Here is a 23803-nt window from a genome sequence, read left to right as displayed (position 1 = left end):
CAGGAGAGGTTTTGGGACAACAGGGTGGCGACAGGTCCTGGCCCCTTAAGGACCCCGTCGGGGCCGCCTTCCTTTACGCTCCCCCCATCTCATCTCTGAGAATCCACACCAGTGTGGGAAGCTCCTTCTCGTGAGGAGGACGGAAACGCTGGGTTTGAGCTCCAGCGGTGCCCCGGCTTCAGTGGGAGGCCCCTAGCTGGGTCCCTTCTCTCTGGACCTTGGTTATCTCATCCTAGGGTCATCTGAGAGGTGAATGACACAAAGGACATGTCAGCACGCTGTAAATACAAGCAAGGAGACATTTCCTTATGGGACAGCGGCCACGGGGGCAGGAAGGTAAGTGAGCGAGCACCGAGTACCGAGCACCTAGCACCAAGTACCGAGCACCAAGTACTGAGCACTGAGCACCGAGCACCAAGCACCTCACTGCCTCTGCTGAGGTGTGGGGAAGGAGATCTTCTGGGAACGCCACCGCACTCCCAAACAACTTCCCCCTGCAACCTCAGGGAGAAGGCTTCATTTGTCTTTGGACCCTGTTTCCAGAAGGCCCTGCCGTCCTTCCACCTCCTCCAGGTAGTCCAGCCCCTCTGGACCGGCCTCGAGCAATCCTGAGAAAATCAGGATCATTTGAGCCCACGAGAAAATGCCCCATGTGAAGCCACCCTGAGCTGGGGGAGTGGGTCGCTCACCGTGTGGCCCAATTACAAAAAAATCACAAGGGGACGTAGCTACATTGATTGGGCACTGCCCACGGGCCAGGCCCCATGAAGCACTTTATAGACATTGTTAATGTCATCCTCACCACAACCCCGTGGAGTCAGTGTTACAATCCCCATTTTACAGGTGAAGAAACTGAGGTTTTGAGCAGTGATTCATTTGTTTGAAGTCATACAGCTGTTAAGTGGTAAGGTGGAAATTTGAACCCAGATGAGCTGAACCCAAGGCTGAGTTTTCAAAGTCTTGAAGTGCGTACTCTTTCTTGGGGGCCGTGTGCCCCCCGCCCAATTCCTTACGAATCCGGCTCTCCAGAGAGGGTCTACAGCTTCTGCGGGCTGGAAAGGCCTGTGTGTTCTCCCTCATGGGCAGACCTGATTTTCCCCTGGGGTAAAGCCTCTGGCAGAGGAGCCAGGTTGAGACAGTGTGGATTTCCAACAGCGGCTTGGTGGGGACTGAGCCCCAGGCCACACCCCTCCCTGGATCTTGCCATCGTGCTACCTTGGGCCAAGTTCTGGTTCGGCCCAGCCTGCTGTGGCATGTCCTTTCCAGGCTCCGTTTCTCAGGAGGAGGTAGAGACCTCACTCTCTGTCAAACTAGCTTATGAAACTGGCTGGGAGTGGGGTGGAGATCTTTGTGTCCAGCCTCTTAGGAGCTGGCGGCGCTGTATCTCTGTGAGGTCTCCGTGCATTAACACTCGGCACTCTGATGGTCCTCTCCTGCCCCACGGAGCTCATCTGCACGTGCTGCACACCCAGAATCCTCCGGCTGGAGTCCTTATCATGCCTCTTTGCTCCAACACCTAGCTCAGCCGTGGCAGAGGCCCTGGGTCCCTCTTTCCTCTGGTTCTTTCAAGAGAATTCCCCTGAGGCAAGACTGCAGAGCATGTGGCAAGGTTGGGAGTGGGAGTGATGGCCAGCGATGTGAGCTTGGGTGGGGACAAGAAGGAAGCCCCGACCTGCCCTGTTCTCTGCTCAGGCCTCCCACTGCACGGTCAGGGCCAGGCCTCTAAAGAGAGAGTCCAGTTCTGTGGGCGGCTCTAGGTCCAAGACCTGAGAGGCTGGGCTCTGGGCCTCCATCCCAGACTCAGGACCCCCGTCCTTGGGACAAACGAGGGACTCCAGCAGGCTCCAGGAACTTGGTTCCTGGTCTGTGGGGGAACATGGGAGGGAAGGAGTGTGCAAAGGGAGGGAGACTGGGAGGCCCTCAATCTGGACAGAGGCGAGGAGGGGGAGCTGGCCCTTTAGGTATGATGGTGTCCCCGGTTCCCCTCTATGTAGTACCCTGGGGTCAGGTGCTCTGTCCGTGTGAGCTCCCAGAGGCTGGTGGAAGAAATTTGCTTCTTGGGGGTCCTTCATATCCAAGGAGGTCACCCCTTGCAGAGAAAGGCCATCTGGGATATGGGTTCCAGCTGGTGCCTTTTTCTGGAGCTGACCTTTAGTCCTGCGGTGTTGGGGACTGGAGGGTGTCACAGGTGGGGAGTCTCTGCCAGAGCCTTCCCCGCAGGTCCCATAGGAAGGCCAGCGGTCTGGAGCGGTCTGAGGGGTGTAGGAGGGAGGCTGAACCTCAGCCATGGCCTGTGCAGCGTAGCATGGAGTTTTAGCTTCGGGGGTTACTTGGGGCGCATAGGACGGGGGCTTGACTTCAGGGGCTGCCTGGGGTGCATAGGACAGTGAGGAGAGCGTCTGCTGAGGTGGCGCTCCAGAGGCCCGGAGAACGGAGATGTCTGGCTGCCCAAGATAGGCGATTTCAGACACACTGTGCCGTGGTGGGGCTCCTGGGGGCTCCCTGGGCCCGGAGACCTTGACTTGGGAGTACTGGACGGGCTGGGCCAGACTGCTGGGGCTGCTCAGGTCAAAGACGGGGATCAGCACATGCTCCTGGATGAACCGCAGAGGCTGGAAGGTTAGTACTCGCTGGACGTTCTGTGCGGGGACAACAAGTCCACCCATTAGGGCGCGTTCTAAGATCCCTGAGGGGCCGCGGGTGGTTGGGTCCTCCATGGGGAGGCAAGGGGGGATGGGGTAGACCACTGGGGGGACTTTTCAAAATGCACATGCCGCACATCCGGTTGGTTTTCCAGAGACTCCTCTCAGTTCTGGGCCTCCCTAAAGGTAGAGGCCGTCCCTCCTAATGATCTAGGAAGTAGGTGACTCAGATTGGAGGTTGCCTTGGGGTATACTCTCAAGGTGGTGGCCCACACAGCTCCTCACTCACGGGTCCCTAAAACCTTGACGGAAGGGGCCAGTCGTGAAATGATAGCAGACAAGGGGAGGCCAGGAGAGTTCTACAGGAGAGAGCTCATGTGGGCTTTGACATTGAGCGAAATGCCCTCAGGCTCCCCTGTCCTTCACATAATAACCAAGAACCAGCTCCTAGAGCCTCAGACCCGTCAGATCCGGCCTCTGCAGCAGCCGACCTGCTATGTCAGCAGAGAGCCAGTGCGCGCCGCCCTATTGGGGCTGCCAGTGGGACTTGGGTGCTTTATATGGGGCTTAGTCCGCACAGGGACCCCTCAGCCCCTCGCAGAGGCAGAGGCTCTCCCAGGTCCCACATTACCTGCCTGATGTGGGTGCTTTCAAGACAAGTGGGTTTCTACTCCAAGCCCACTAGTCCGATCACCCACCCTTCTCCAATACACCCTGCTGGGCCATGTCGTCACTGACTTTAGGTTGGAGAGGAGAAACGAGGCCTAATTTTCTGCCCCGTGTGCTTATTCCTGCCCTTGAGGGAGAGCTAGGGGTCCCTGGGCCCGTATCGTCTGCTGGTTTGGGGCTCTGCTCCCCCTCCCACCCCTGGACCTCTTTTGCCCCAGGTGCAACTGCTCACCAGGGAGTTGGGAGGCGGAGGCGGCTTGGAGACGTATCTGTAGCTCAGGTAACAGAGCACCGCGACGACGAAGCCCATGGAGAAGAGGATGGCACCCGAGAAGGAGTATGTCCACGTCCGATCTGGGGGAGCACAGGGGCCAGAGCAGGGAGACTGAGGCCAGGTTCTGGTCTGGACCCCGTCCTGTGTGGATGCTGCAGGCTGGGTGCTTTTCCTCCCTGTCCTCTCTGGCCAGGCTTGGAAAGTCCTTTCCTGCCCCCAGGGTGGGTGGGGCTGGGTCAGGAGCACAAGGAGAGGGCCGAGTACTAGATGTCTAAATATCCAGAATTTATAAATCGTATTCGTATACTCAGTAACATACGTGTATTCTCCTGCCCTGACAAATACACTTTTGATCACAACCTGGGAGGCCAGGTTTGCGTTTTGAATTCTTGGACTCCTTGGGGTCCTCTGCTGAGCTGTGGAGGGACAGGGAGAGCCTGCCATGGTCCCCTGGCCCACCTCGGCCCCATCCCTCCCTGCCAGGGGTCTCGTGCACGTGGATATGGACCCCTCTGCCCACACGGCCAAGTTCATCCATGCCCTTCAATACGGAGCTGCCTGTTGGCCGCCCTTGGGGTTGAGGTTCTGCACATCAACAGAGGATCTCCTCCCTGGGGGAAGGATGCAAGGAACAGATCCGTTAGACTGGACACAGGCGCAGGACATTTGTTCAGAGAATTTTGGGGTCCCAGGAACCCAGAGTGTGGCCTAGAAGGGAGGTCACAGGCTCTAGTGGGACCTGTGCATTTTGACTTCAGACTCCTCTTTATCTTGTCGGGAAGGCCATGGCCAGAGTAAGGCCAGAGCGGAGCCTTCTAAACAGTCCTCTTTTGCCTGGGTCTGAGGTCAGCGTGGCCTCCCTGCAGGGGGCTCTGGGCAAAGGCAGAGGGAGAGAGGTGGCAACGGGAGGGGCCTGCCCTCCTTGCCCCGCTGCAGAGGAACGGGGTGGGGGGCAGGTGTTGGGGAAGACCTTGCTCTGGAGGGAGTCTGGGGCAGCACCGCCCTTTCTCAAGGGGAAGCAGAAGGACGACTGAGGGCTTCAGTGTGGAGCCTTCTCCCTGTGGTCCCGCATCTTCGGGATGGCCACAGCCGGTTCTCGGTGTAACACACTTCCTGCCCCCGTGGGACTGGTCGGGGGCGTGGGGTGAGGAAGCTATAGTTGGGTTTTTGTTAAAACTAGTGACTTGCGTTCTTCAGGGGTTTGGACTCTCCAGGCGACCCTCCTTTCATTCCTTCTGGTGGCTTTGGTGTGGGGTGCTGGTCACCAGCTGCCAGTGACCTTGGCAATCGCTGTGAACCCTGGGAATCGCTGCAGCTTCCACTTCCAGCTCCTCCCCAGCCCTCGAGGCTTGGGCCTCCCTGGGTCAGCCTCCCACTTCAGTGACGCCCTGTCCCCCCGTCACTTAATACTTCCGTTGCTACTCCAGGAAGGAGACACAGCCAGAAAGTCTCTACGTGACATGCCTAATGGTATGGGAAAACCAGCGCTCCTCTGGCGGGGTAGGACAGGGACTCGGACCACTCCCATATGCCACTTCCCCCATGGGAAGGCAGGAAGAAGTAATGGAAACAGTTCTGGAGTGTGGGGTGTTGGAGATCTGGTTCAGCCACCGTAGGCTGAGAAGCCTTCTCTCTGCCGCGTGACCCTCTCTGGTCTACTCTGTATTAAAAAGAGTAGCCAGTAGTTATGGAGCTCTTAACTGTTTGCACTGTGTGGTGTGCTTTACCTATGATATCCCACCAAACAGAGAGGGCCAGAGGTGCTCTCTTCTTAGGGATGATGAAGCTGAGTGTCAGAGAGGCTGAGTGACTTGACCAAGGTCACACAGCTCCTCGTGGGAACCAGGCTTGTCATGTACATCTACAAAGCTCCCCTCACAGGCACTGCACAAGGATGCCTTAGTTGCCTCATCTGTAAGAACTGGATATGGGGTGAGAGTCCTTTCCAGTATCAAGATACTAGGATGTTACTCTGTGACATGCCTAGGAGTAGACATCCCAAGAGGGAAAGTGGGAATTCTGGACTTTGGGCATAAGAAGAGACCACAGGCTATGGAGTCAAGGGCAGGATATATCACTCCGAAGTGGAAATAAGAGGAATAAATGTGCAGTAGAGAGGTCTAGCTGTGAACAAAATTGCAAGGTGCGGTTTCAAGATCGGATGAACTAACTGGGTTCACTGACCAGCTGTGTGGTTACTGGTGAGCTCTCCAGCCTCTCTGAGCCAGAGTTCCTCCTCTTGGGGATGAAGCTACCCAACCTACAGGGTTCTAATAAAAATTCAATGGGACCATATATGTAGAACATTTAACACAGTGTCTGGCAATGAACTGGGTACTTAATAAATGGTAGGAACTGTTATTCACATACTTTATTTTTAAGGATGACGTGTCTTCTCTATGTCAGCAAGAACTAGCCAATAAGAAATGTGATTTATATGAAAGCAGCTATGGTCTTAGGGAAAAAAAAAGTATCACATCAAGAGCTAGATCACGTAAGAACAGAAGGATAGGCGTGGAGTGGTCTGCATGTTGTCAGAAAGCAGGGTTGGGGGACAGGCGGGGTCAGGAATGGGCAAGATTTTTCCGGTCCCTCCAGAGGAGAGGGTCACAAATCATATACAGGCTCCCAGCGTGGTGCCTGCAAAGTCAGTTTCCTTTTCCAGTTCTGCTCTTGCCAATTTCTATTCTGGTCTCTCCGGTGGCACTTTCCCCAGGAAGGGCATGCCTCGTGTAAGTGGCCAGTGCCAGCTGCTCTACCCGGCACCTCTTCCCCTGAAAATTCATGTACTGGACTCGGCTGGAGAAGTCAGTCTCTTGTGAGCTCTTGGGGCGACTGGTGAGTTGAGTTTCTGAACAATACCAGGGACCAGAACCTATGAGATGACGATTCTACCAAGCAGCACTTGACCCTAGGACCCTGCCCCTAGCCGCCACCTCGTCTCTGTTCATCAAAACTGAAATCGCCTACTGACATCATTACTCTGAGGCTGATGACTAAGGAGGAGACTCTTTTTTCCAAATCCACCCGACCCACTACTATCACTTTCATCTTCTAAACTTGTAGCTCTGAGCATTACAACATTTCTATCTCTGTGAACATGAACGCTAATAAAAATATCATATGCTGCTTAACGATGAGAGTCGAGTTTCAGTGTGCTAGAGGAAGGGAGCGTGGGGCACCGTCTCCCTGAGCCGATGACGCAAAACGATTTCTACGGTAGTGCCGTGGTGCTCCTGAATCCAGCCTAGTTCTATGCTTCGCCACCTGCATGTCCTTGGGCAAGTTACTTAACCACTCTGAACCCCAGCTCCCTCAGTAAAACAAAGCAATAATCACAGCCGTCTTGTAGCTGGTTCATGAGGATTGCATTTAGTGGTGCCTGGTCCCTGGTTAGCCTTGCAGAAATGTTAGTTCTCGGGGTGCCTGGGTGGCTCAGTCTGTTAAGTGCCTGCCTTAGGCTCGGGTCGTGATCTTGGGGTCCTGGGATCGAGCTCCACGTTGGGCTGTCTGCTAGGTGGGGAATCTGCTTCTCCCTCTCCTTCTGTGCTCTCTCCCTCTCTCTCTCTTTCTCAAATAAATGAATAAAATCTTAAAAAAAAAAAAAAGAAATGCTAGTTCTCATCACTGTTACTACTCTTTGACTTTGGAAGATATTGAGGGAACTTTTCTCTGCTTTCCCTTCTGCAGATTATTTCCTAGGATATCTCACCTGGGTTAATATTAAGCAAATTTGCTTTGCCAGGGTACACAGAAAGCTGGCCAGGGACAGGAAACCCAGTGGGCTGGAGGGCGGGGATTCAACGTGTTTAATGATAACCCATCGGCTAACTCAATGACGGATTAACGAAGACTGACTTTGGTAATGCAGTAATAATCCTGCAGTTGTGTGAGAACCGCCAAACCTCACCTGGGTTACAGGGAAAGAGAGCACAGGGCGGACATTTGAATTCAGGAGTCCCGCCTCCCTCCGGTTTCCGCTGAACTTACCTGGCAGTGTCTTCACTCGGCACACGTAGGGGGCGCTCTCTTTGGACCAGTTTGGAACAAAAATCATGGTGGTCCCAAGGAACTCTGTGTCAGGGGTCAGGCCAGTGAACTCGTAGTCTCTCTGCTTCCCTCCAAGGTGCTGAATTAGACAGAGAACCCAGAGTGACTCCTCCTAGACATCAGTCTCCACTTGGAGCCCAAGTCAGCCTGCGCACACATCTGCCTGGGTCACTGTGCTCAGTACAATGGTGCCACCAGCTACCCAAGCCAAAAACTGGTGGGTCGGTCCATAATGCTCTGTTCCTATTTCCCTACCTTCTCCGCCATTACCATCACCACCATCACCATAACTACCACCATCACCATAACTACCACCATCACCACCAACATCATCATTATCCCTCCTTCTTCTAGCTCTTCTCCTCCTCCTCCTTCTTTATCAAACATCAAAACCCCCCGACTATCCACCCCTCTCTTGCCTTCCTCATCGCTTCTGCCTTAACTGGGCCTCACCATCTTGAGTCTGGACTCCGTCAATGGCTTCCTCACTGGTCACCTGTCTCTGGTTTTGCCCCCGTCTACCTCCATATTCATCCTAGTGCCAAAGTGATATTTCTAAAAGAATATTATCGTTCCAATGCTAATTCCAATGCTCCCCTATTTAAATCTTTTGATGGCTTGGCCCATATCATGAGATAAAACCCCGGTCGCTGTCTCCCTGTCCACTTCTCTCTCTCTATGGCCCACCTGGCCTATGGGCTCCACCAATGCCGACCACCCGTCATTTCTGCTGCATCTTGCCCGTTGAAGGAGCCCTTGCTTCTTTGCAGTTGCTCCTTCTGCCGGAACTAGTTTTTTTTTTTTTTTTTAAATTCTCGCCTTCTGGTGTGTCTCTAACCTCTTGACCTTGAACACCTCTCTTGGCTGCCTTGTTCCATCATTCTGGTACTCATCCTACTTCTCTCTTCGGTCTCAGTGCCTCAATTCTGTTGTTCTGCAAGATTTACTCTTCATCCAGTTTTTTCTCTCTCACTTACTCTCTCACCGAGTGATCTTATCTGGCCCCATGGCTCCTGAGATCACCAATGTGTAGAAAACTCCCAAACTTAGCAAGAGCTGTCAGGTTGGACGTGCACTTCAAGCTCGCTGCTGGATGGCACCCTGCGGGCATGTCTAACTCAGCATGTCCAAACGCGCTGATGTCTTCTAGAAGTCTGGGTCCCGCCCCCTCCCAAACCTCAAACCTGCACCTGTGTGTGATTCCCTAGCTCTGTTCATAGCATCTATCTTGTTCCAGTATTCAAGGCCCAGAACTTGAAGCCATTTCTGGCAAAGCCCCCTTCACATCTCTTCTATCTAATTGGCCTTAAGTGACCCATAAACCTTTCTTTAAAGGGCCAGGAGTTGTGCTCTTGGACGTTTAAAAACTAAGAATTTTCTTCTTTGGTTTTTTGCATTTCAGGTACATCTTCGCCTTTCTGGGCACATGGAAGCCAGGGTTTAGGGTAATTTTTATTTTTATTTTTCGAGGGTGGTGTAAGTGGGTGAAGTACAGAAATAGATTTCATGCCTTATTGTTTTGTGTCACTCATATGGTTGAAAGGGCACACATTAAAGATCATGTGACACAATCCAGCAGAGTTGCTATGGCCCCAAATTCCTCCTTCCCCAGATGTTGTACTGCCTCTGGCCTGCTTCAGGCCCAGTGATTTCCAGCCCCTACTATTGCAGTGGGCCCTAACTTTCTACCCTGATCTCTCTTTCATTTTCACATTTGATCTCTCTTCTTTCTGCTCCCAGTAATTTATAGCTTCTTTGGATCAACCCTCCCTAAGCAACAACTATAAACTCTGGCCAAAATAAAAACCACCTGTCGGCACTGGAGTATAAGCAAAAGCAGGCAGATATTAGAGAAAGGAGGCAGGGAAAGTCATTGGGTGAATTTCTCGTCTTTTAGCTTGAAAGCAGGCCTTCACCTTGTGGGATGGTTTAAACCTAAATAGAAACCTTGTAATCTTACTGGTTTGAAAAATAAGAAGACAGAGTTCTGGGCAATCCTAACAGCTAGAAAGCGAGGGGAGAGACCATAGATAGGAGAGATCCACAGAGAGGGAGGCCCAAGTTCTGAGTATAAAATTGGCCCAGATCCCAGCCTGGCCCCTAAAGCAAGTAGGGTAAACTCCGAGAAGCCCAGGTAAAGGTGAAAGAATGGGACTGAGATTTTGGAGTTTGAAGTTCAGCCAAATTATCTACCTGCTGAAACAAAACAAAACAAAACAAAACAAATCAATAATCTTCAGAGGACTAGAACAGAATCCAGAGTCCCTCAACTATACCATTCACAACACCCAGGCTACATTCCAAAATTGTTAGACATGCAAAGTAAGAGAAAACATAATCCGCATTCAGGAGAGAAGACAATCAATGGTGACCTACTCCGAGATGACCAAAGGACTGGAATTAGCAGACAATGATTTTCTCTCTCTCTCTTTTTAAGGTTTTATTTATTTATTTGAGAGAAAACGAGACTGAGAAAGCGCCAGCAGGGGCAGGGGCAGAGGGAAGGGCAGATGGAGAGGGAGCAGGGAGCCTGATGAAGGGGCTTGATCCCAGGACCTTGAAATCATGACCTGAGACAAAAGCAGATGCTTAACTGCTTAACTGACTGAGCCACCCAGACACTCCTGGACAATGATACCCTAGCAGCTAGTATAAATATATACTAGTATAGTATACTACTAGTAGTATAAATATAGTATACATAGTATATATACTATGTATATATACTATGTATACTATATTTATATATATGTATGTATATATACTATACTATACTATACTAGTATAGTATATACTATACTAGTATACTAGTATACTATACTATAGTATAGTATAGTATACTATACTATACTATATATAGTATACTATATATAGTATAGTATAGTATACTAGTAGTAGTATAAATACAGCATATAGTATATATAGTATAGTATAGTATACTAGTAGTATAAATATAGTATATAGTATATATAGTATAAATATAGTATATAGGATATATAGTATATATATAGTATAGTACATAGTATATATAGTATAGTATAGTATACTAGTAGTAGTATAAATATAGTATATAGTATATATAGTATGTAGTAGTAATATATAGCATATATATTATAGTATAGTATACTAGTAATAGTAGAAATAGTATAAATATGCTCAAGGAAGTGAAGGAAAATGTGCTTAGGAAGGAAAATGACTAGGAAATCTCACTAAGATGTAGAAACCATGAAAATTGGGAACGTTAGAACTGAAGAACATAATATCTAAATAAAAATCCCACTTGAGTGGTCTTAATAACAGATTGGAGTTGAGAGAAGAGTCAGAGCACTTGAAAACAGTTTAAGAGCATAAGAAGAATTAGCGGTGATGGTCACATCATGGAGCTGTGCACTTTCAAAGGGAGGATTTTATGGGATGTGAGTTATATCTTGAAGTGAAAAAGGGCAGAGATGTCAGAATGCTGTCTTCAAGAGATGCGCTTTAAATATAAGACACAGTTAGAGCGACAATACAGGGAGGAAAAAAGATATGGCAGGCAGGGGTGCCTGGGTGGCTCAGTGGGTTAAGCATCTGCCTTTGGCTCAGGTCATGATCTCAGGGTCCTGGGATTGAGCCCCACATCGGGCTCCCTGCTCCGCAGGAAGCCTGCTTCTCCCTCTTCTTCTGTCCTCTCCCACTGCTTGTGTGTGCTCTCTCTCTCTCAAATAAATAAATAAATAAATAGAATCTTAAAAAAAAAAAAAAAAAAGACGCACCAGGCAGATTGTGAGTGTGAGAGGCTGGAGTGGCTCTATGAATCACAGGTATTCATATAACAAGCGGACTTCACTGCAAAGAATAGCACTGGAGGGAAAAAAAGGACATTTCATAACGATAAAAGGGTCGATTTATCAGGAGGCTGTAACAATCAGAAATGTGCATGTGTTCGAGAACAGTGTTTCAAAAGGCATGAAGCAAATCTGCACAGAATTAGGGGGAAAAGAGACCACAGTGCTAGCTGGAGATTTTTAACTCTCAGCAATGAAAAGAACGATAGATCTTCTCCAAACCGGGAAAGACACAGAAGACCCGAGTCACACGATTAGCCACCTTTATGGAACGGATATTTACAGAGCGCTCCGCCAGACAATTGCAAGACACACATTCTTTCCAGGTGCACGTGAAATGCTCCCCAAATGGGCCAGATGCTGCGCCATAAAGAAGAACCGCAAACATGCCGAGTGTGTTCTCTGACCACAAACTGAATTACGTTGTCAGTAAGATATTCGCTGCAGCCCAAATATTTACTAATAGGAAGTGTGATAAGGTCTTGTCCTGCTCAGTAATCTCTAGTTGCTCCCCTGACTACTGCCATGGATGGAACTTCCTCTGTCCACCACCCCAGACCTCCACCTCCCAGCCTGTCCGCCCAGGCTTACCTCCCTTGCCTCCCCTACACCAGGTCTCCAGCGTCAGGGTGGGTAAGAAGCACTCCCACTGCCAGTTAAAAACTCAGACCCTAGAGGTGCCGTTGCAGAACTGCACTGAGTAGACTGGAGGAAGGCCCAGGCCCCTGCATTTTAAATAAATATTGCTAGAGATTCGGATGCCATTTGGGACCAGGTTTTGAGAAACTGGTCTGCATGTCTCCATGCTCCAGCCAGGCTGGGCAGTTTTGTGCTTTCCAGGAAGCTTTTAAGTTTTCCTGCTTCTCTCTCTCCGATCATGGTGGGGCAGTCTAGGGCAGGGAGAGAAAAATGTGGGCTATGGACCGTGCTGGATCTGAATTTTGACTAAGCTCTCATTTGCTGACCAATCTGGAGCAAGTGCCTTAACCTCTCTGAGCCTCTGCTGTCTCATTCAGAAGACGGAGAAGGTAGCCCCTACCTCACAGGGTTGTGGTGAGGGATAAATGATAGAGTAAGCATGTATTATCGACTGCCTCACAAATTGGTATCGGCACCAGAAAGTTTTTCTGGAAGTTTTTCCAGAACCTTTGGGCTGCCATCTCCCCTCCCACCTCCCTGCCCCTGCTCCACTGCACACAAATCTTTATTTTCCTCTATCTATAGCTATTTAAAGTCTTATTTAACTCCTTTCCCATCTACTAGATTATAAACCTCTTGGGAATAGTCATTCAATGGAATTATGGACCCCGGCGCATGCAAAGGAGAAAATATATGTGTTCTGGATAGAAAAAAAAACACCTCATCTATTATTTGACCATTTATGCCCCTGCCTTCCACCTTTCATTGTTGGTGATCTTAAGACCCTGCCTGTATCCACTTCCTGCCAATGGAGGAGAACCAGCAAAAAGAACTGCAACAGTAGAAATAGATTTCAGCATTTTCCAAAGTGGACATCTGAAGATGCGAGTAGAGGTTGCTCTCCAGAATATTATAAGGCATTAGGCAAAAAAAAGTTTAAAAATTATGCAAAATAAAAGAAGTTTCTCGTCAAGAAATTTGAGAGATGTCGTATTCAATGAAATGACACTGGAGTCTTGGCTTTGCAGGACTTGTCGGAGACTTTAGCAGGATCTTGTCTGTGTGATCTACAAGAGGGAGGGCTGTGTTTTGGAAAATGCTAATTTATATAAAACATCTCCTTTCTACTTGAAGCCATGCAGATCTAATTGACGGAGAAATGAGTTCCCAGGGAGGGATGGACCAGAGACACATATATATTTACCATTTGGTAGGTGTGGTTGACCTGGAGCTCTAAACGGTAGAACAGGTCAGGGAAGATGTCCTCCAGGGTGAGCCGGTGGCCATCCCCTGCTCGGATAGGTGTGGAGGTGGGATGGATGATCATCTGGATGGATCTCACCTTGGGGATACAGGTCACATCAGGTGGTTTGATGGTAGCTGGAAAAGGGAGAGAGAAAAGCAAAAAGAAAAGGCTGGAATTAGCCAAGAGTTTCTGAGGTTGCCCTGGACCAGGGAACATGACTGACCGCCTCCCCTCTCCTCCAACCCCAACCCCACCTACACTTCTGAAAAGAGCAGCTAGACAAATAGGCGAGAAGAGTAAAGTGCTTCTAGCAACCGATGTTTGGGTTTAAGGCTGGCAAAGGGGTGCCCAGAGGTGAATGGGCAGAACCCAGGGAGAGAGGCACTGGCCTCCTAGATTAGCCATGCCCCTGTCCCTGCCTCCACAATCCCTACTTTGAGTCCGCCCAGAGCACCCTTTCCCTCGGTCTATTGGCAATGATAGCTTTGGGGACTGACGGTTCAGCAGCATAAACTAAGTAATGTTTGGGGCACCCCAAATTATTGATTTGGCCTCAAAGGTCAGGCCCGAGACTTCAGTCTCTCTCAAGATGTGATCGTCCAAATAACCAAATAACCTTTACTGGTTTATAGACCCTCTTAGGAATTTGATGAATGACACGGATCTTCTCTCCCCCAAAATGTACCTACACAAAAATTTTGACTTGATTTTGGGGATTCATGAGCTGTACTCCCCCTGAAGCGAATTTATAAAATTCCCTCAAGGGCCCATTGATCTCTGAGATGGATGATATCGGAGCTAGAAGGATGGTCACTTCAGTTTTGTTTACAAAATTGAAAAACTGAGTTCAAGTCCTCAAAAAGGGAATTGGGGACATAAATTAAGATAACCTCCACAGAACAGATCGTTTTGCAGCCGTGAAATGTCAGGTTGCGGAAAAGTACTTAACGACGTGGGTGAATGTTCCTGAGGGGCATTGTATGAAAACCCCCCAACCAATCAGGTCACAAAAGAGTAGTGACCATCGATAGCAGCTACGGTGATGTTTAAGTGTTCACATTCTCTTGGGCTTCTTTCTTTTTTCTTTTCTTTCTTTCTTTTTTTTTTTTTAAGATTTTATTTATTTATTTGACAGACAGAGATCACAAGCAGGCAGAGAGGCAGGCAGAGAGAGAGAAAGGGAAGCAGGCTCCCTGCTGAGCAGAGAGCCCAATGCAGGGCTCTATCCCAGGGTCCTGGGATCATGACCTGAGCCGACGGCAGAGGTTTTAACCCACTGAGCCACCAGGCACCCCTTCTTTCTTTTTTCTTTGTGCATTTCTATATTTTCCAGATTTTCTATGACAAATATATATTAATTGAATAAGCCAAGAAAAAAAACAACTTGTTTCATTTTCTTTTCTTGGAAAGCCACCTGGCTGTGAAGTCCCTTAGTGAACACCACCGCCTGCTTGGTTTGCGTGGGGAGTTTGGTGACTCATATTCATTCATTCATTCATCAGTTACGTTGTGGGCCCTGCTCCATGCCAGACCCTATGCGAAGGCCCGAGAACGCGGGATTCCACACCCCGACTCAGAGGCAGGTGGGATACAGGCAGGCACATACCATCTCTGCAGATGGGGATGGGAGCTGTGAAGACAACGTACAGCTGACCGTGACAGAGAGTCGCAGGCGGCGACACAGTGAAATGAGGTCGTTGGGGCCGAGAGCGGGGACGCCCACTTAGGAGGTGATGTGGAAGCCCGGACCAAGACTAAGGATTAGAAGAGTCAGGGCCAGAGTAGGGCACTGAGTTAGGAGCCCTTGGCTGGAGTCGAGAGGCCAGAGGAAGGTGATCTGACCTTGGGAGGCCAGGATGGAGCTGGAGAAAGACGGCTGGCTGCGCGCAGATGCTCTCTAGTTGGGACGACCTTCCCTAAAAGCCACATCTCGAACTGTCCCCTGCCCTTCGGGGCCTCCCCCCGCCCCTCCCCTGCAGTGAGGGGTGCCCACTCACTCTGTTGCAGCGAGGTGAACCGCTCAGTCATCTTGGTGACTGACCGGCCTCCCGCGCTGATGGCAGTTACCCGGGCGTAGTAGGGCTCCATGAATTTGCCCGTCTCCACGGTCAGGTTGCAGGATTTCCGGGTGATCCGCTGGCAGCCCTCCTTCACCAGCCACTTTCTCTCCCCATACCTGTAGGCACGGGAGGGGCCAGAGCACACCTTGGATGATTGGACCTGGCACCAGGCCTGCGGTTTATTAATAATGATATGATATCTAATATTTACTTAGCACATTCTGTGTCCCAGGCCCCTTCTGTGACTGATCTGTTAGTCCTCACAATGATCCCATGAGGTTCAGACATGGTTCTCCCTCCTTTTTGAATAAGAAAGCTGAGGTTTAAAGAGGTAAAATTGGGACCGGTGTGGATTTGAACCCAGCCAGTCTGAATTCATATTCTGGGCTCATCGTTACCATAAGCCTTCGAGGCAGGCACTACTATCTCCGTTTTATGAATGAGGGAACTGAGGCTCAGAGAGGGGAATTGACTTGCCACAGGACGAAATGGCAGGACCGATGATGGAACCCAGGTTAGCAGACCCCTAAGCCCAAGCCAACCTCCTCCTCTGTGTAGGAAGGGAGACGAGAAGGAAGAGAGGCATGGGCTTGAGCCCTCATGCCTATCTTGTTCAATCTACCTAACGATCCTATGATGGAAGTCCTCTTGCTAGGCTTACTTTATGGGTGGGGAAACTGAGGCTTGGAGAGATTACCGCATTGCCCCAGGTTATAAAGGCCAGAGCTGGCAGAAAAGCCTGGGCAGTCTGACTCCAGAACCTGTCCTTTTAACCATTATTTTATCCTCCTTTTGCAAAAGAAACCACAAAGGAGCAAAACTCTGTCTGGCAGGGTCTGGTTCAGGCTGTGTCCCATCGTTCTGGGGGTGGGGAGAAGGGAAACATAGGGGAGAGAGGGATTTTCTTGGAATGGATGGCTTCAGAGCAGAGTCCAAAGAGGTCGTGTGGAGAGGGAAGCCTACGTTTTATACTCCACGCTGTAGACCAAGTCTGGGACGCTCTCCAGCCCGCTGTCCCACGTCAGGATGTTTTCGAAGTTGCTGGACTGGAATTTTACGTGCTGAAGAAGATCTGAGGTGTTCTCAGCAGTGTGAGCTGCGGGAATTGGGAGCAGGGTGAGCAGACGGGCACAAGGATCCTGCCCCCAGCCCGCCAGCAAGCCCTACGACGGGGAGGGCGGGACCGGCACCCACCAGGGACTCTGGGGCTGGCCATCTCTGTCCTCCTTCGCTTCTTTTTAAAATTTTTATTGCGCTATAATTCGCAGCCCATAAAATTTACCATTTTAAAGCTTGCATTTCAGGGGTTTCTGAATATATTCACGAAGCTGTGAAACCATTACCACTATCTAATTCCAGACCATTGTCATCACCCTACAAAGGACCTCTGTGTCCATTAGGAGTCCGTCTCTCTTCCTTCCCTCCCCCCAGCCTGAAAGCAACCACTAAGCTGCTTTCTGGGTCTACGGATCTTCCTATTCTGGACTTTTCAGACTATTTGTATGAAAAGTGTCTTTTGTGTCTGGCTCCTTTCACTTAGCACAATGTTTTCAAGATTTCTTCATGTAGCGTGCGTCAGCCCTTACTTCCTTTTCATGGCTGAATAGTACCCTGCTGTGTGGCTATTCTGCAATTTGTTTATCTGTTCATCAGTTGAGGGACATTGGGGTAGTTTCTACTTTTTCGGCTATTATGAACAATGCTGCGGTGAACGTTCGTGTGCAAGTTTTTAAGTGGCCCTATGTTTTCGGTTCTGCAGGGTGTAGAGCTCAGAGTGGAACTCCCAGGTCGGACGGTAATTCTGTCTGACTCTGTGAAGAACTGCCCAGAACTTCGCGCTCTTTTCCAGAGCGGCTGCAGCCCCTGTGTCCCCCTGTGTCCCTGCCGGCCTCGTGTGAGCGCTGCGTCTACTCCATGCCCCTGACCACACACTTGGGGTTGTCTGTCCTTCCCTTCTGAGCATACCTGAGGCGGGCGCCCTCACCCATGGGATACTGGAAAGACGCTCAACTACACACTGACCCTTCAATGAAACACCAAAGAATGACTTTTCTCCGAGTCAATAATTCCAAGCAAGGCTGGAGAGGACGTTTGTGAGCTCCTGCCTCTCTGTGGGCTGAACCAGTCCCTGCCCGCCCTGCACAGGGAGGAAGGCAGAGCACAGACCTCACTGGGGGAGGGGGGCTGACGGAGGCCACAAGGGAGGGGCCTCTGCCCCCTAAGCGATCTTGAACTATAAATGAGAGACTTCACTTATGAGACTATTTTCTCCGCCTTCCCAGCGTGGTCTGTGGAAAGGAAGAGGGGTTGCAGGAAATTGGCGGCCAGAGCCGGCAGTTGGCTCTGAGCATGCTCAGAAGGGCCTGGCTGGCTGGGGTGGGAAATAAGCAGGTGCGGACCTGGTTGGGTCCCCAGTTGTGTCAAGGCCTTGGGGCCTTGAGTGCATATGTGTCTTTGATGTGTGTGTGCCTCCCTCCACCCCGGACATAGTCATAACCACCACCAAGGCCAAGGTGTAAGGGAGCGGATCGTTATTTACTCCCCACTCCAAGCCTACATACAATATCTCTCAAGAGGGGTCCAAGGGCTTAGGAGGCCCCTGGGGATGGGGAAGAGTGTTTGGACAGCCCAACCCTGCTGTGGATCCACTGGTTAAATCTAAGGCCACATTCCTCTTTGAATCTGAGCTGGTCAGCCCCAACAGCTATAGAAACCTTTGTGTTTCAGGTTTCCTGGAACTCCCAGAACAGGGCCTAGGGACGTGTAGAGGACACGTCTTACTGCCTCTAGCCAAAGTGATGGCTATGCTACTGAGCCCTCAGGTGTGGCCGACTTCTTGTTTGGCTTTGAGTCTGGGCAGAATTGGGGTCTGTTCTGGATTCAGGGCTTGGTCTTAAGATGAGGGAGAGAGTCCACCTGAGGTCAGAACTGAATGGTGGCTTCCAGTGGGGGTGATAAAGTTAGGGCAGGAGAGAGGGAGGGAGTTCGATTTGAGAGAAGGCTGGGGTCTATCTGGGGCTGGGCTTAACTACCGCTAAGTGGTGGGTTAGGGGCAGCACTTGGAACGTTGCTGGTTGGGGTCAGTATCCTGGCGGGCTAGTTGTGGTGGGGGAGCCTGGTGGCTGGGGCTGGGACATGCTCAGGAGGTAAGGGGCCCAGGCTGGAAGGAGGTTGGCATCATTTTCCATGAGGGAACTGAAGTTGGCTTCCAGAAATGGAGTAGGTAAATCTTGGCTGGACTCTTCTTTAGGGGAGCATCGAGGGCTAACAAGATCTCTCCCTTGGGGCACATGGGTGGCTCAGTTGGTTAAGCATCTGGCTCTTGATTTCGGCTCAGTTCATGATCTCAGGGTCCTGGGATCAAGCCCTGTGTCGGGTTCTGTGCTCAGTGCAGAATCTGCTTCGGATTCTCTTTCTCCCTCTGCCACCCTGCCCCCTGAATTTAAGTGTTCTCTCTCTAAGAAATAAATACATTCTTCAAAAAAAAAAAAAAAAGAGAGATTTCTCCCTCTCTTGCCCTGCCCATTCTGCCCCCCACCCCAAGCTATCATGTATTCCTCAGCCTGCATTGTTTCTGCACTTCCTGGGTGAAAGTCTACATTGTGAAATCCTTAGGGACACTTGTGTTGTCTAGAAACTGACAGACTGGTAGCTTCTATGAAAGGAAGTTTCCACATTCATTTGGAAAAACAATTTTATGTCAACAAGTTAGGAAGATAAGGCAAAACAAACAAAAATAATCCAAAATATTCTCTAATCAGCCTGAGAATGCCAGGGCAGGGGAGCTCTGGGGCCCCGAGAACCTTCTCGTCTTGTAACAACTCTTAAGGTTGTTGCTCCTTGGTCCCCAACCACAAGGATCCAGAGCCTCTAAGATTTCCAACCAGAATGGAGTCTTTGGGGAATACAGCAAGTCTTCCTCAAGGGCCCAATACGTTGGGAATGCCAATGCTGGATGCCGGAGTTGAACAGATTTGAACGACCCAGACAGCAGCGGGAAACACTGAGATCCCACCAGCTGACAAAAAGGACAGCAGCAGAGAGGACTGGGAAGCTCCGGCCCCTTATGGGCTTCATCCTGCCCTTGAGCTAGAAGGGGCCTTGCAAGGACCATCTCTCCCCGCTCTTCAGACAATACGTTCACTTCCCGAGAAAGTTCCCTGAATTTTATTAAACATCTTGGGGAGCAGAGAGCCAATCTGGGATCTCACGTATCCATCTGAAAGTTCTCTACAATGTTAAATCAAGAAATCCATTTTACTGGATTTGAAAACTATGCGCTTTTGTCCCGTTTTCAAAAGGGCCCTGATGTTTTAAGATCTTTTAATGCAGCAGACCTGGCCCTTCTGGGAGAAAATGTTCTTTTACTTTATTTCTTAAAAATTTTTATTTCCATTCGATTTAATTAACATACACTGTATTATTAATTTCAGAGGCAGAATTTAGGGATTCATCAGCTGCATATAATACCCAGTGCTCATTACTTCCAGTGCCCTCCTTTATGCCCATCCCACCAGTTACCCCATCCCCCACTCACCTTCCCACCAGCAACCCTCAGTTTGTTTCCTAGAGTTAATGCTCTTTTATTTATTTATTTATTTATTTTAAAGATTTTTATTTATGTATTTGAGAGAGCAAAAGCGAGCACAAGTGGAGGAAGGGGCAAAGGGAGAAGCAGGCTCCCTGCTGAGCAGAGAGCCTGACATGGGGCTCAATCCCAGGACCCTGTAATTATGACCTGAGCTGAAGGCAGACGCTTAACCGACGGAGCCACCCAGGTACCCCAGTTAATGCTCTTTTAGATCTAGTGTGAGGGGTCACAAGAGGTTCCCCACAGGTGGTGGAGAGAAACAAAGGGCGCCCTCAAGTTTTGCCCATCCGTCCTTCTCCCCATGCCCTTGTTGGACCAGTGCCGACCAGAAGCGGAAGAAGGGATGGTATAACTATCAGAATTATTCCAGGGGTCCAAGGATGTCTGCCTCCCTCGAGCCAATTCTCCATCCACCGAGGTGAGGGCTTCTGGCACCCCAGTTCTGACAGTTGGCTGCCTCTCTAAGTCTTGAGGTTAGTTGAGTCTCTGGAAGAAGCCAGATCTGAGGGACCTTCTCATTCTCCCCAGTACCCTGAGGTGTTCCCCAGTTATCCGGGGAAGCTTGTCCCCCAGAGCAGCGCTGGTGGAGAAACTGAAACTGGCTGTCTGGAGCTCTGTGTGTGTGTGTGTGTGTGTGTGTATGGAACCCTGGGTGTTGGGGGAGTTCTGACCACAGGGCAATGGGCACTCACCGGCCAGGGATCCCGCGGCCAGGATGGTCAGTAGCGTCCTCATGGGTCCGGGCTCAGAGCCCTCTTTTGGCCTTGGCTCTGGGCTGAGGCCAGATGGAGGGCCGGGAGGCTTTGCCGCCTCGGCAGCACTGGGCTCCACCTGGCCACGCCACAGGGGCGGGGAAAGGAGGGGGAGGTGGGGCCTGAGCAGGGGGAGCGAGGTGCAAAGGTGTCTGGTCTGTGTGCTTCGGAATTCCAAGTCCTGGGCAGGATCCAAGGGAGTTCCCTTCCTACATGCAGAAGACAGTAACAGTGACAGGCCAGCTCGTTTATCTGGTCTGGTGACTGATTTTACCCAAGACTCTTCAGTGCTTTATCAGGAAGCTCAGAGGCAAAAAAAAAAAAAAAAAAAAAAAAAAAAAAAAAAGTGCAAAAATTTGATGCTGTGTTTCAAAAACCTGCAAGATGCATGTGACTTTTGTCCCTGTGATTTTATTGTTAGGAATTTTTCCTGAGGACAATAACTGGAGCAGGCAAGGGCACAGAAAATGTGTTCCAGAATGTTCCTTGTTAGCAAAAGAAAAGCTGTGGCTGCCTGGCTTTGTTCTGGCAGGAGGAGACGGTGGATGTTTGCTGCTCCTCCTTGTGCCTCATAGCAAAGCAGGTTCCCCATGTGGGATGATGGCCTACGGCTTTTGGATGTAGCAGGCTATAATATCCTGCAATCTGCATTTAAATTTTTTCTTTTGTGTGTTGTAAATGTTTTCTTTCTATCAGCTTTGAGTCTTTGGTAAAGTGTGTTTGACAAAACAGCCAAATCTGAGCTGTGCTTTGCGGGAATGAAGGTAGGGCTCGTGGCAGTCATTTCCTGTAATTTCAGAAAATGATAAGAATGTGGGAACATTCAGGCATCATTTCTAATAGTAAAAAGGAAGAGCCTCTATGTCAAACAATAGAGGGTTGGCTAAATGAATAATGGTTTGTCCACCCAATGCAAGATGAGTACAGTGTTGCATTTGAATAGCGCGGGAGAAAATGTTAGGGGCCAAAGATTCCCCATATTTTGTTAAATGAGAGGAAGCATGGCATATACTATGTACAGTACAAGCACAGTTAAAACACACATTGGGGCGCCTGAGGGGCTCAGTCGGCTAAGCGTCTGCCTTCGGTTCGGATCATGATCCCGAGGTCCTGGGATTGAGCCCTGCATCAGGCTCACCACTCAGTGGGAAGTCAGCTTCTCCCTTTTCCTCTGAACCTACACAAACCCCACCTATACTCTTTCATAGATAAATAAATAAATAAATAAATAAATAAATAAATAATAAAGTCTTTAAAAACTACCCACATACACACATAGAGAAAAAAGTCTTAAATGTTAGGACTATAAAAGGAAAATATAAGTGCAATTATATCTGGGAGGTGGATTAGTAGAACAATAGGTGGTTCTTACTTTCTTTCCATGGCACAGTTGCATTTTCTAAAGTTCCTCAAGGCAATATATGGTTTTATATATAAAAAAAAGCACCATTATTGAAAAAAAAAGGCATAAGGTAAGTGCTGTTGTCTAGACTGATCCAACCATCTGCAATTTCATTTTCTCTTTCTTTGAGAGACCATCTCTTCTTCAAACATATACAGGAAGGAAATCTTTCATGGAAGATGTTACTGACACTTCAGCTCAGCAAAGCTTGACCCTAAAGAACTTCTAGTGCTCTCGACCTGCACTTTGGGATGATCTAGTATTATTCTACAGGTACCAAGATTCAAAACAAAAAGGAAAGACTCAAACTAAAAGAAAGTTTAAACATCAGCACCATCTTTGAAAAATCCTAACCCAAAATCTCAACCTTACCCCTAAGGCCCAACCACTAATGGTAACCCTAACCCTAAAACCAACCCTAACCCTAACCATAACCATAAAACTAACCCTAAACCTAACCCTAACCCAGTTTAAAACTAAAAAGGACAGACTAAAAGATGGCAACATCTTTGAAAAAACCTAACCCTAACCCTAACCCTAACCCAGTTTAAAACTAAAAAATGACAGACTCAAAGTTATGGCAAGCAGAGACATCAGAAACATCGTTGAAAAAACCTAACCCTAACCAAACCCTAACACTAACCCGAACTGTAAACCTTACGCTAACCCTCATTCCTGACACTAACCCTAACCTTAACACTAATCCTAACCATTAAACCCACCTCAAACCTTCCCCAGGAAGGTTTCCCCTTCCTGAATCTCACCCATCCTCATGTGTATCACACATTTTCCCCGTTGCCGACTTTGGAGACAAAAGGTGTAACTTGCTCTCCTTGATATCTCAGCATCTACCGTGAGCTGGCAGAAAGCAAGTGCCGGGTCATACTTGCTGAATGGATGACTATGCTGGGGGGAGCAGGCCAGTACTGGTGGTGGACACCCCTAAATTGTGGAAAAAGCATGTCCTAAAATAACAAATACTCGGGAATGTGACTTGCTTCTGTCCCTTCCTTCAACACCCAGGGATGTCAGAACCTGTTTTGCAGAAGCAAGAACACCAGAGGGCAGTGGGGTGTGTGCTGGGGGAGGGGAGAGTGTCCCTGGTTGCTGACTCAGCAGGGAGAGAGCCTGAAGGGGGTCCCTGATGGTTCAAAGATGGCGAGAGCAAGGGGCTAAGCCCTGGCAGCCCCAGGCCTCTTCTTAGAGACGAGCTGGAGAATCAGACTCACTCTGGAGTCCCGCCCCAAGCCTGCGCTGTGTCAATCAGGGACATTGACTTAGGGTGCCAGGTCGGGAGCCTGGGTCTGCTCCCCAGCCTGCACCTGACTCCAGGTGACCTTGGTGGGTTTTGTCTCCTCTCTGGGCCTCAGTTTCTTTGTTTGTAAAGGAGGTTGGGTCTAGAAATCCTCTAAGGGTCCTTGGAGTTTGAGCGGTCACTTTGGGGTTGGAAACCTCCCCTGACGTCCAAGTATTCCCTTCATGGCCACTGTCAGTGACATTAACACAAATTCATCTCAGCCTTTATTGACTCCACTTATCATTTCAGTTTGCTCTCAGGGTGAGGAATTCCTGAAGCTTATTACGTGCTTAGAAGAACATGCTTCTTCATCAAAACATTAAGGAGCTCTGTGTCTCATGCTAGAATTGGGTG

General features: G+C 49.4%; 1 protein-coding gene across 1 annotated transcript; it reads right to left on the bottom strand.

Moving 5' to 3' along the window:
* Nucleotides 1-853: 853 nt before the first annotated feature.
* On the bottom strand, nucleotides 854-20811 carry IL22RA1 (interleukin 22 receptor subunit alpha 1). The gene is made up of 7 exons (XM_080803201.1): nucleotides 20691-20811; nucleotides 16371-16503; nucleotides 15345-15523; nucleotides 13306-13481; nucleotides 7576-7714; nucleotides 3544-3665; nucleotides 854-2639 (listed from the first exon to the last, which is right to left on the bottom strand). The coding sequence occupies exons 1-7, from the start codon at nucleotides 20731-20733 to the stop codon at nucleotides 1689-1691; spliced, it is 1743 nt and encodes a 580-aa protein (XP_080659327.1). The 5' UTR covers nucleotides 20734-20811; the 3' UTR covers nucleotides 854-1688.
* Nucleotides 20812-23803: the final 2992 nt, after the last annotated feature.

The sequence above is a fragment of the Martes martes genome (assembly GCF_963455335.1).
Source record: "Martes martes genome assembly, chromosome: 4".
In the NCBI taxonomy this organism is placed as follows: Eukaryota; Metazoa; Chordata; class Mammalia; order Carnivora; family Mustelidae; genus Martes; species Martes martes.
Note: the sequence above shows the minus strand (reverse complement) of the source record. Positions and strands in the feature narration are given on the sequence as shown.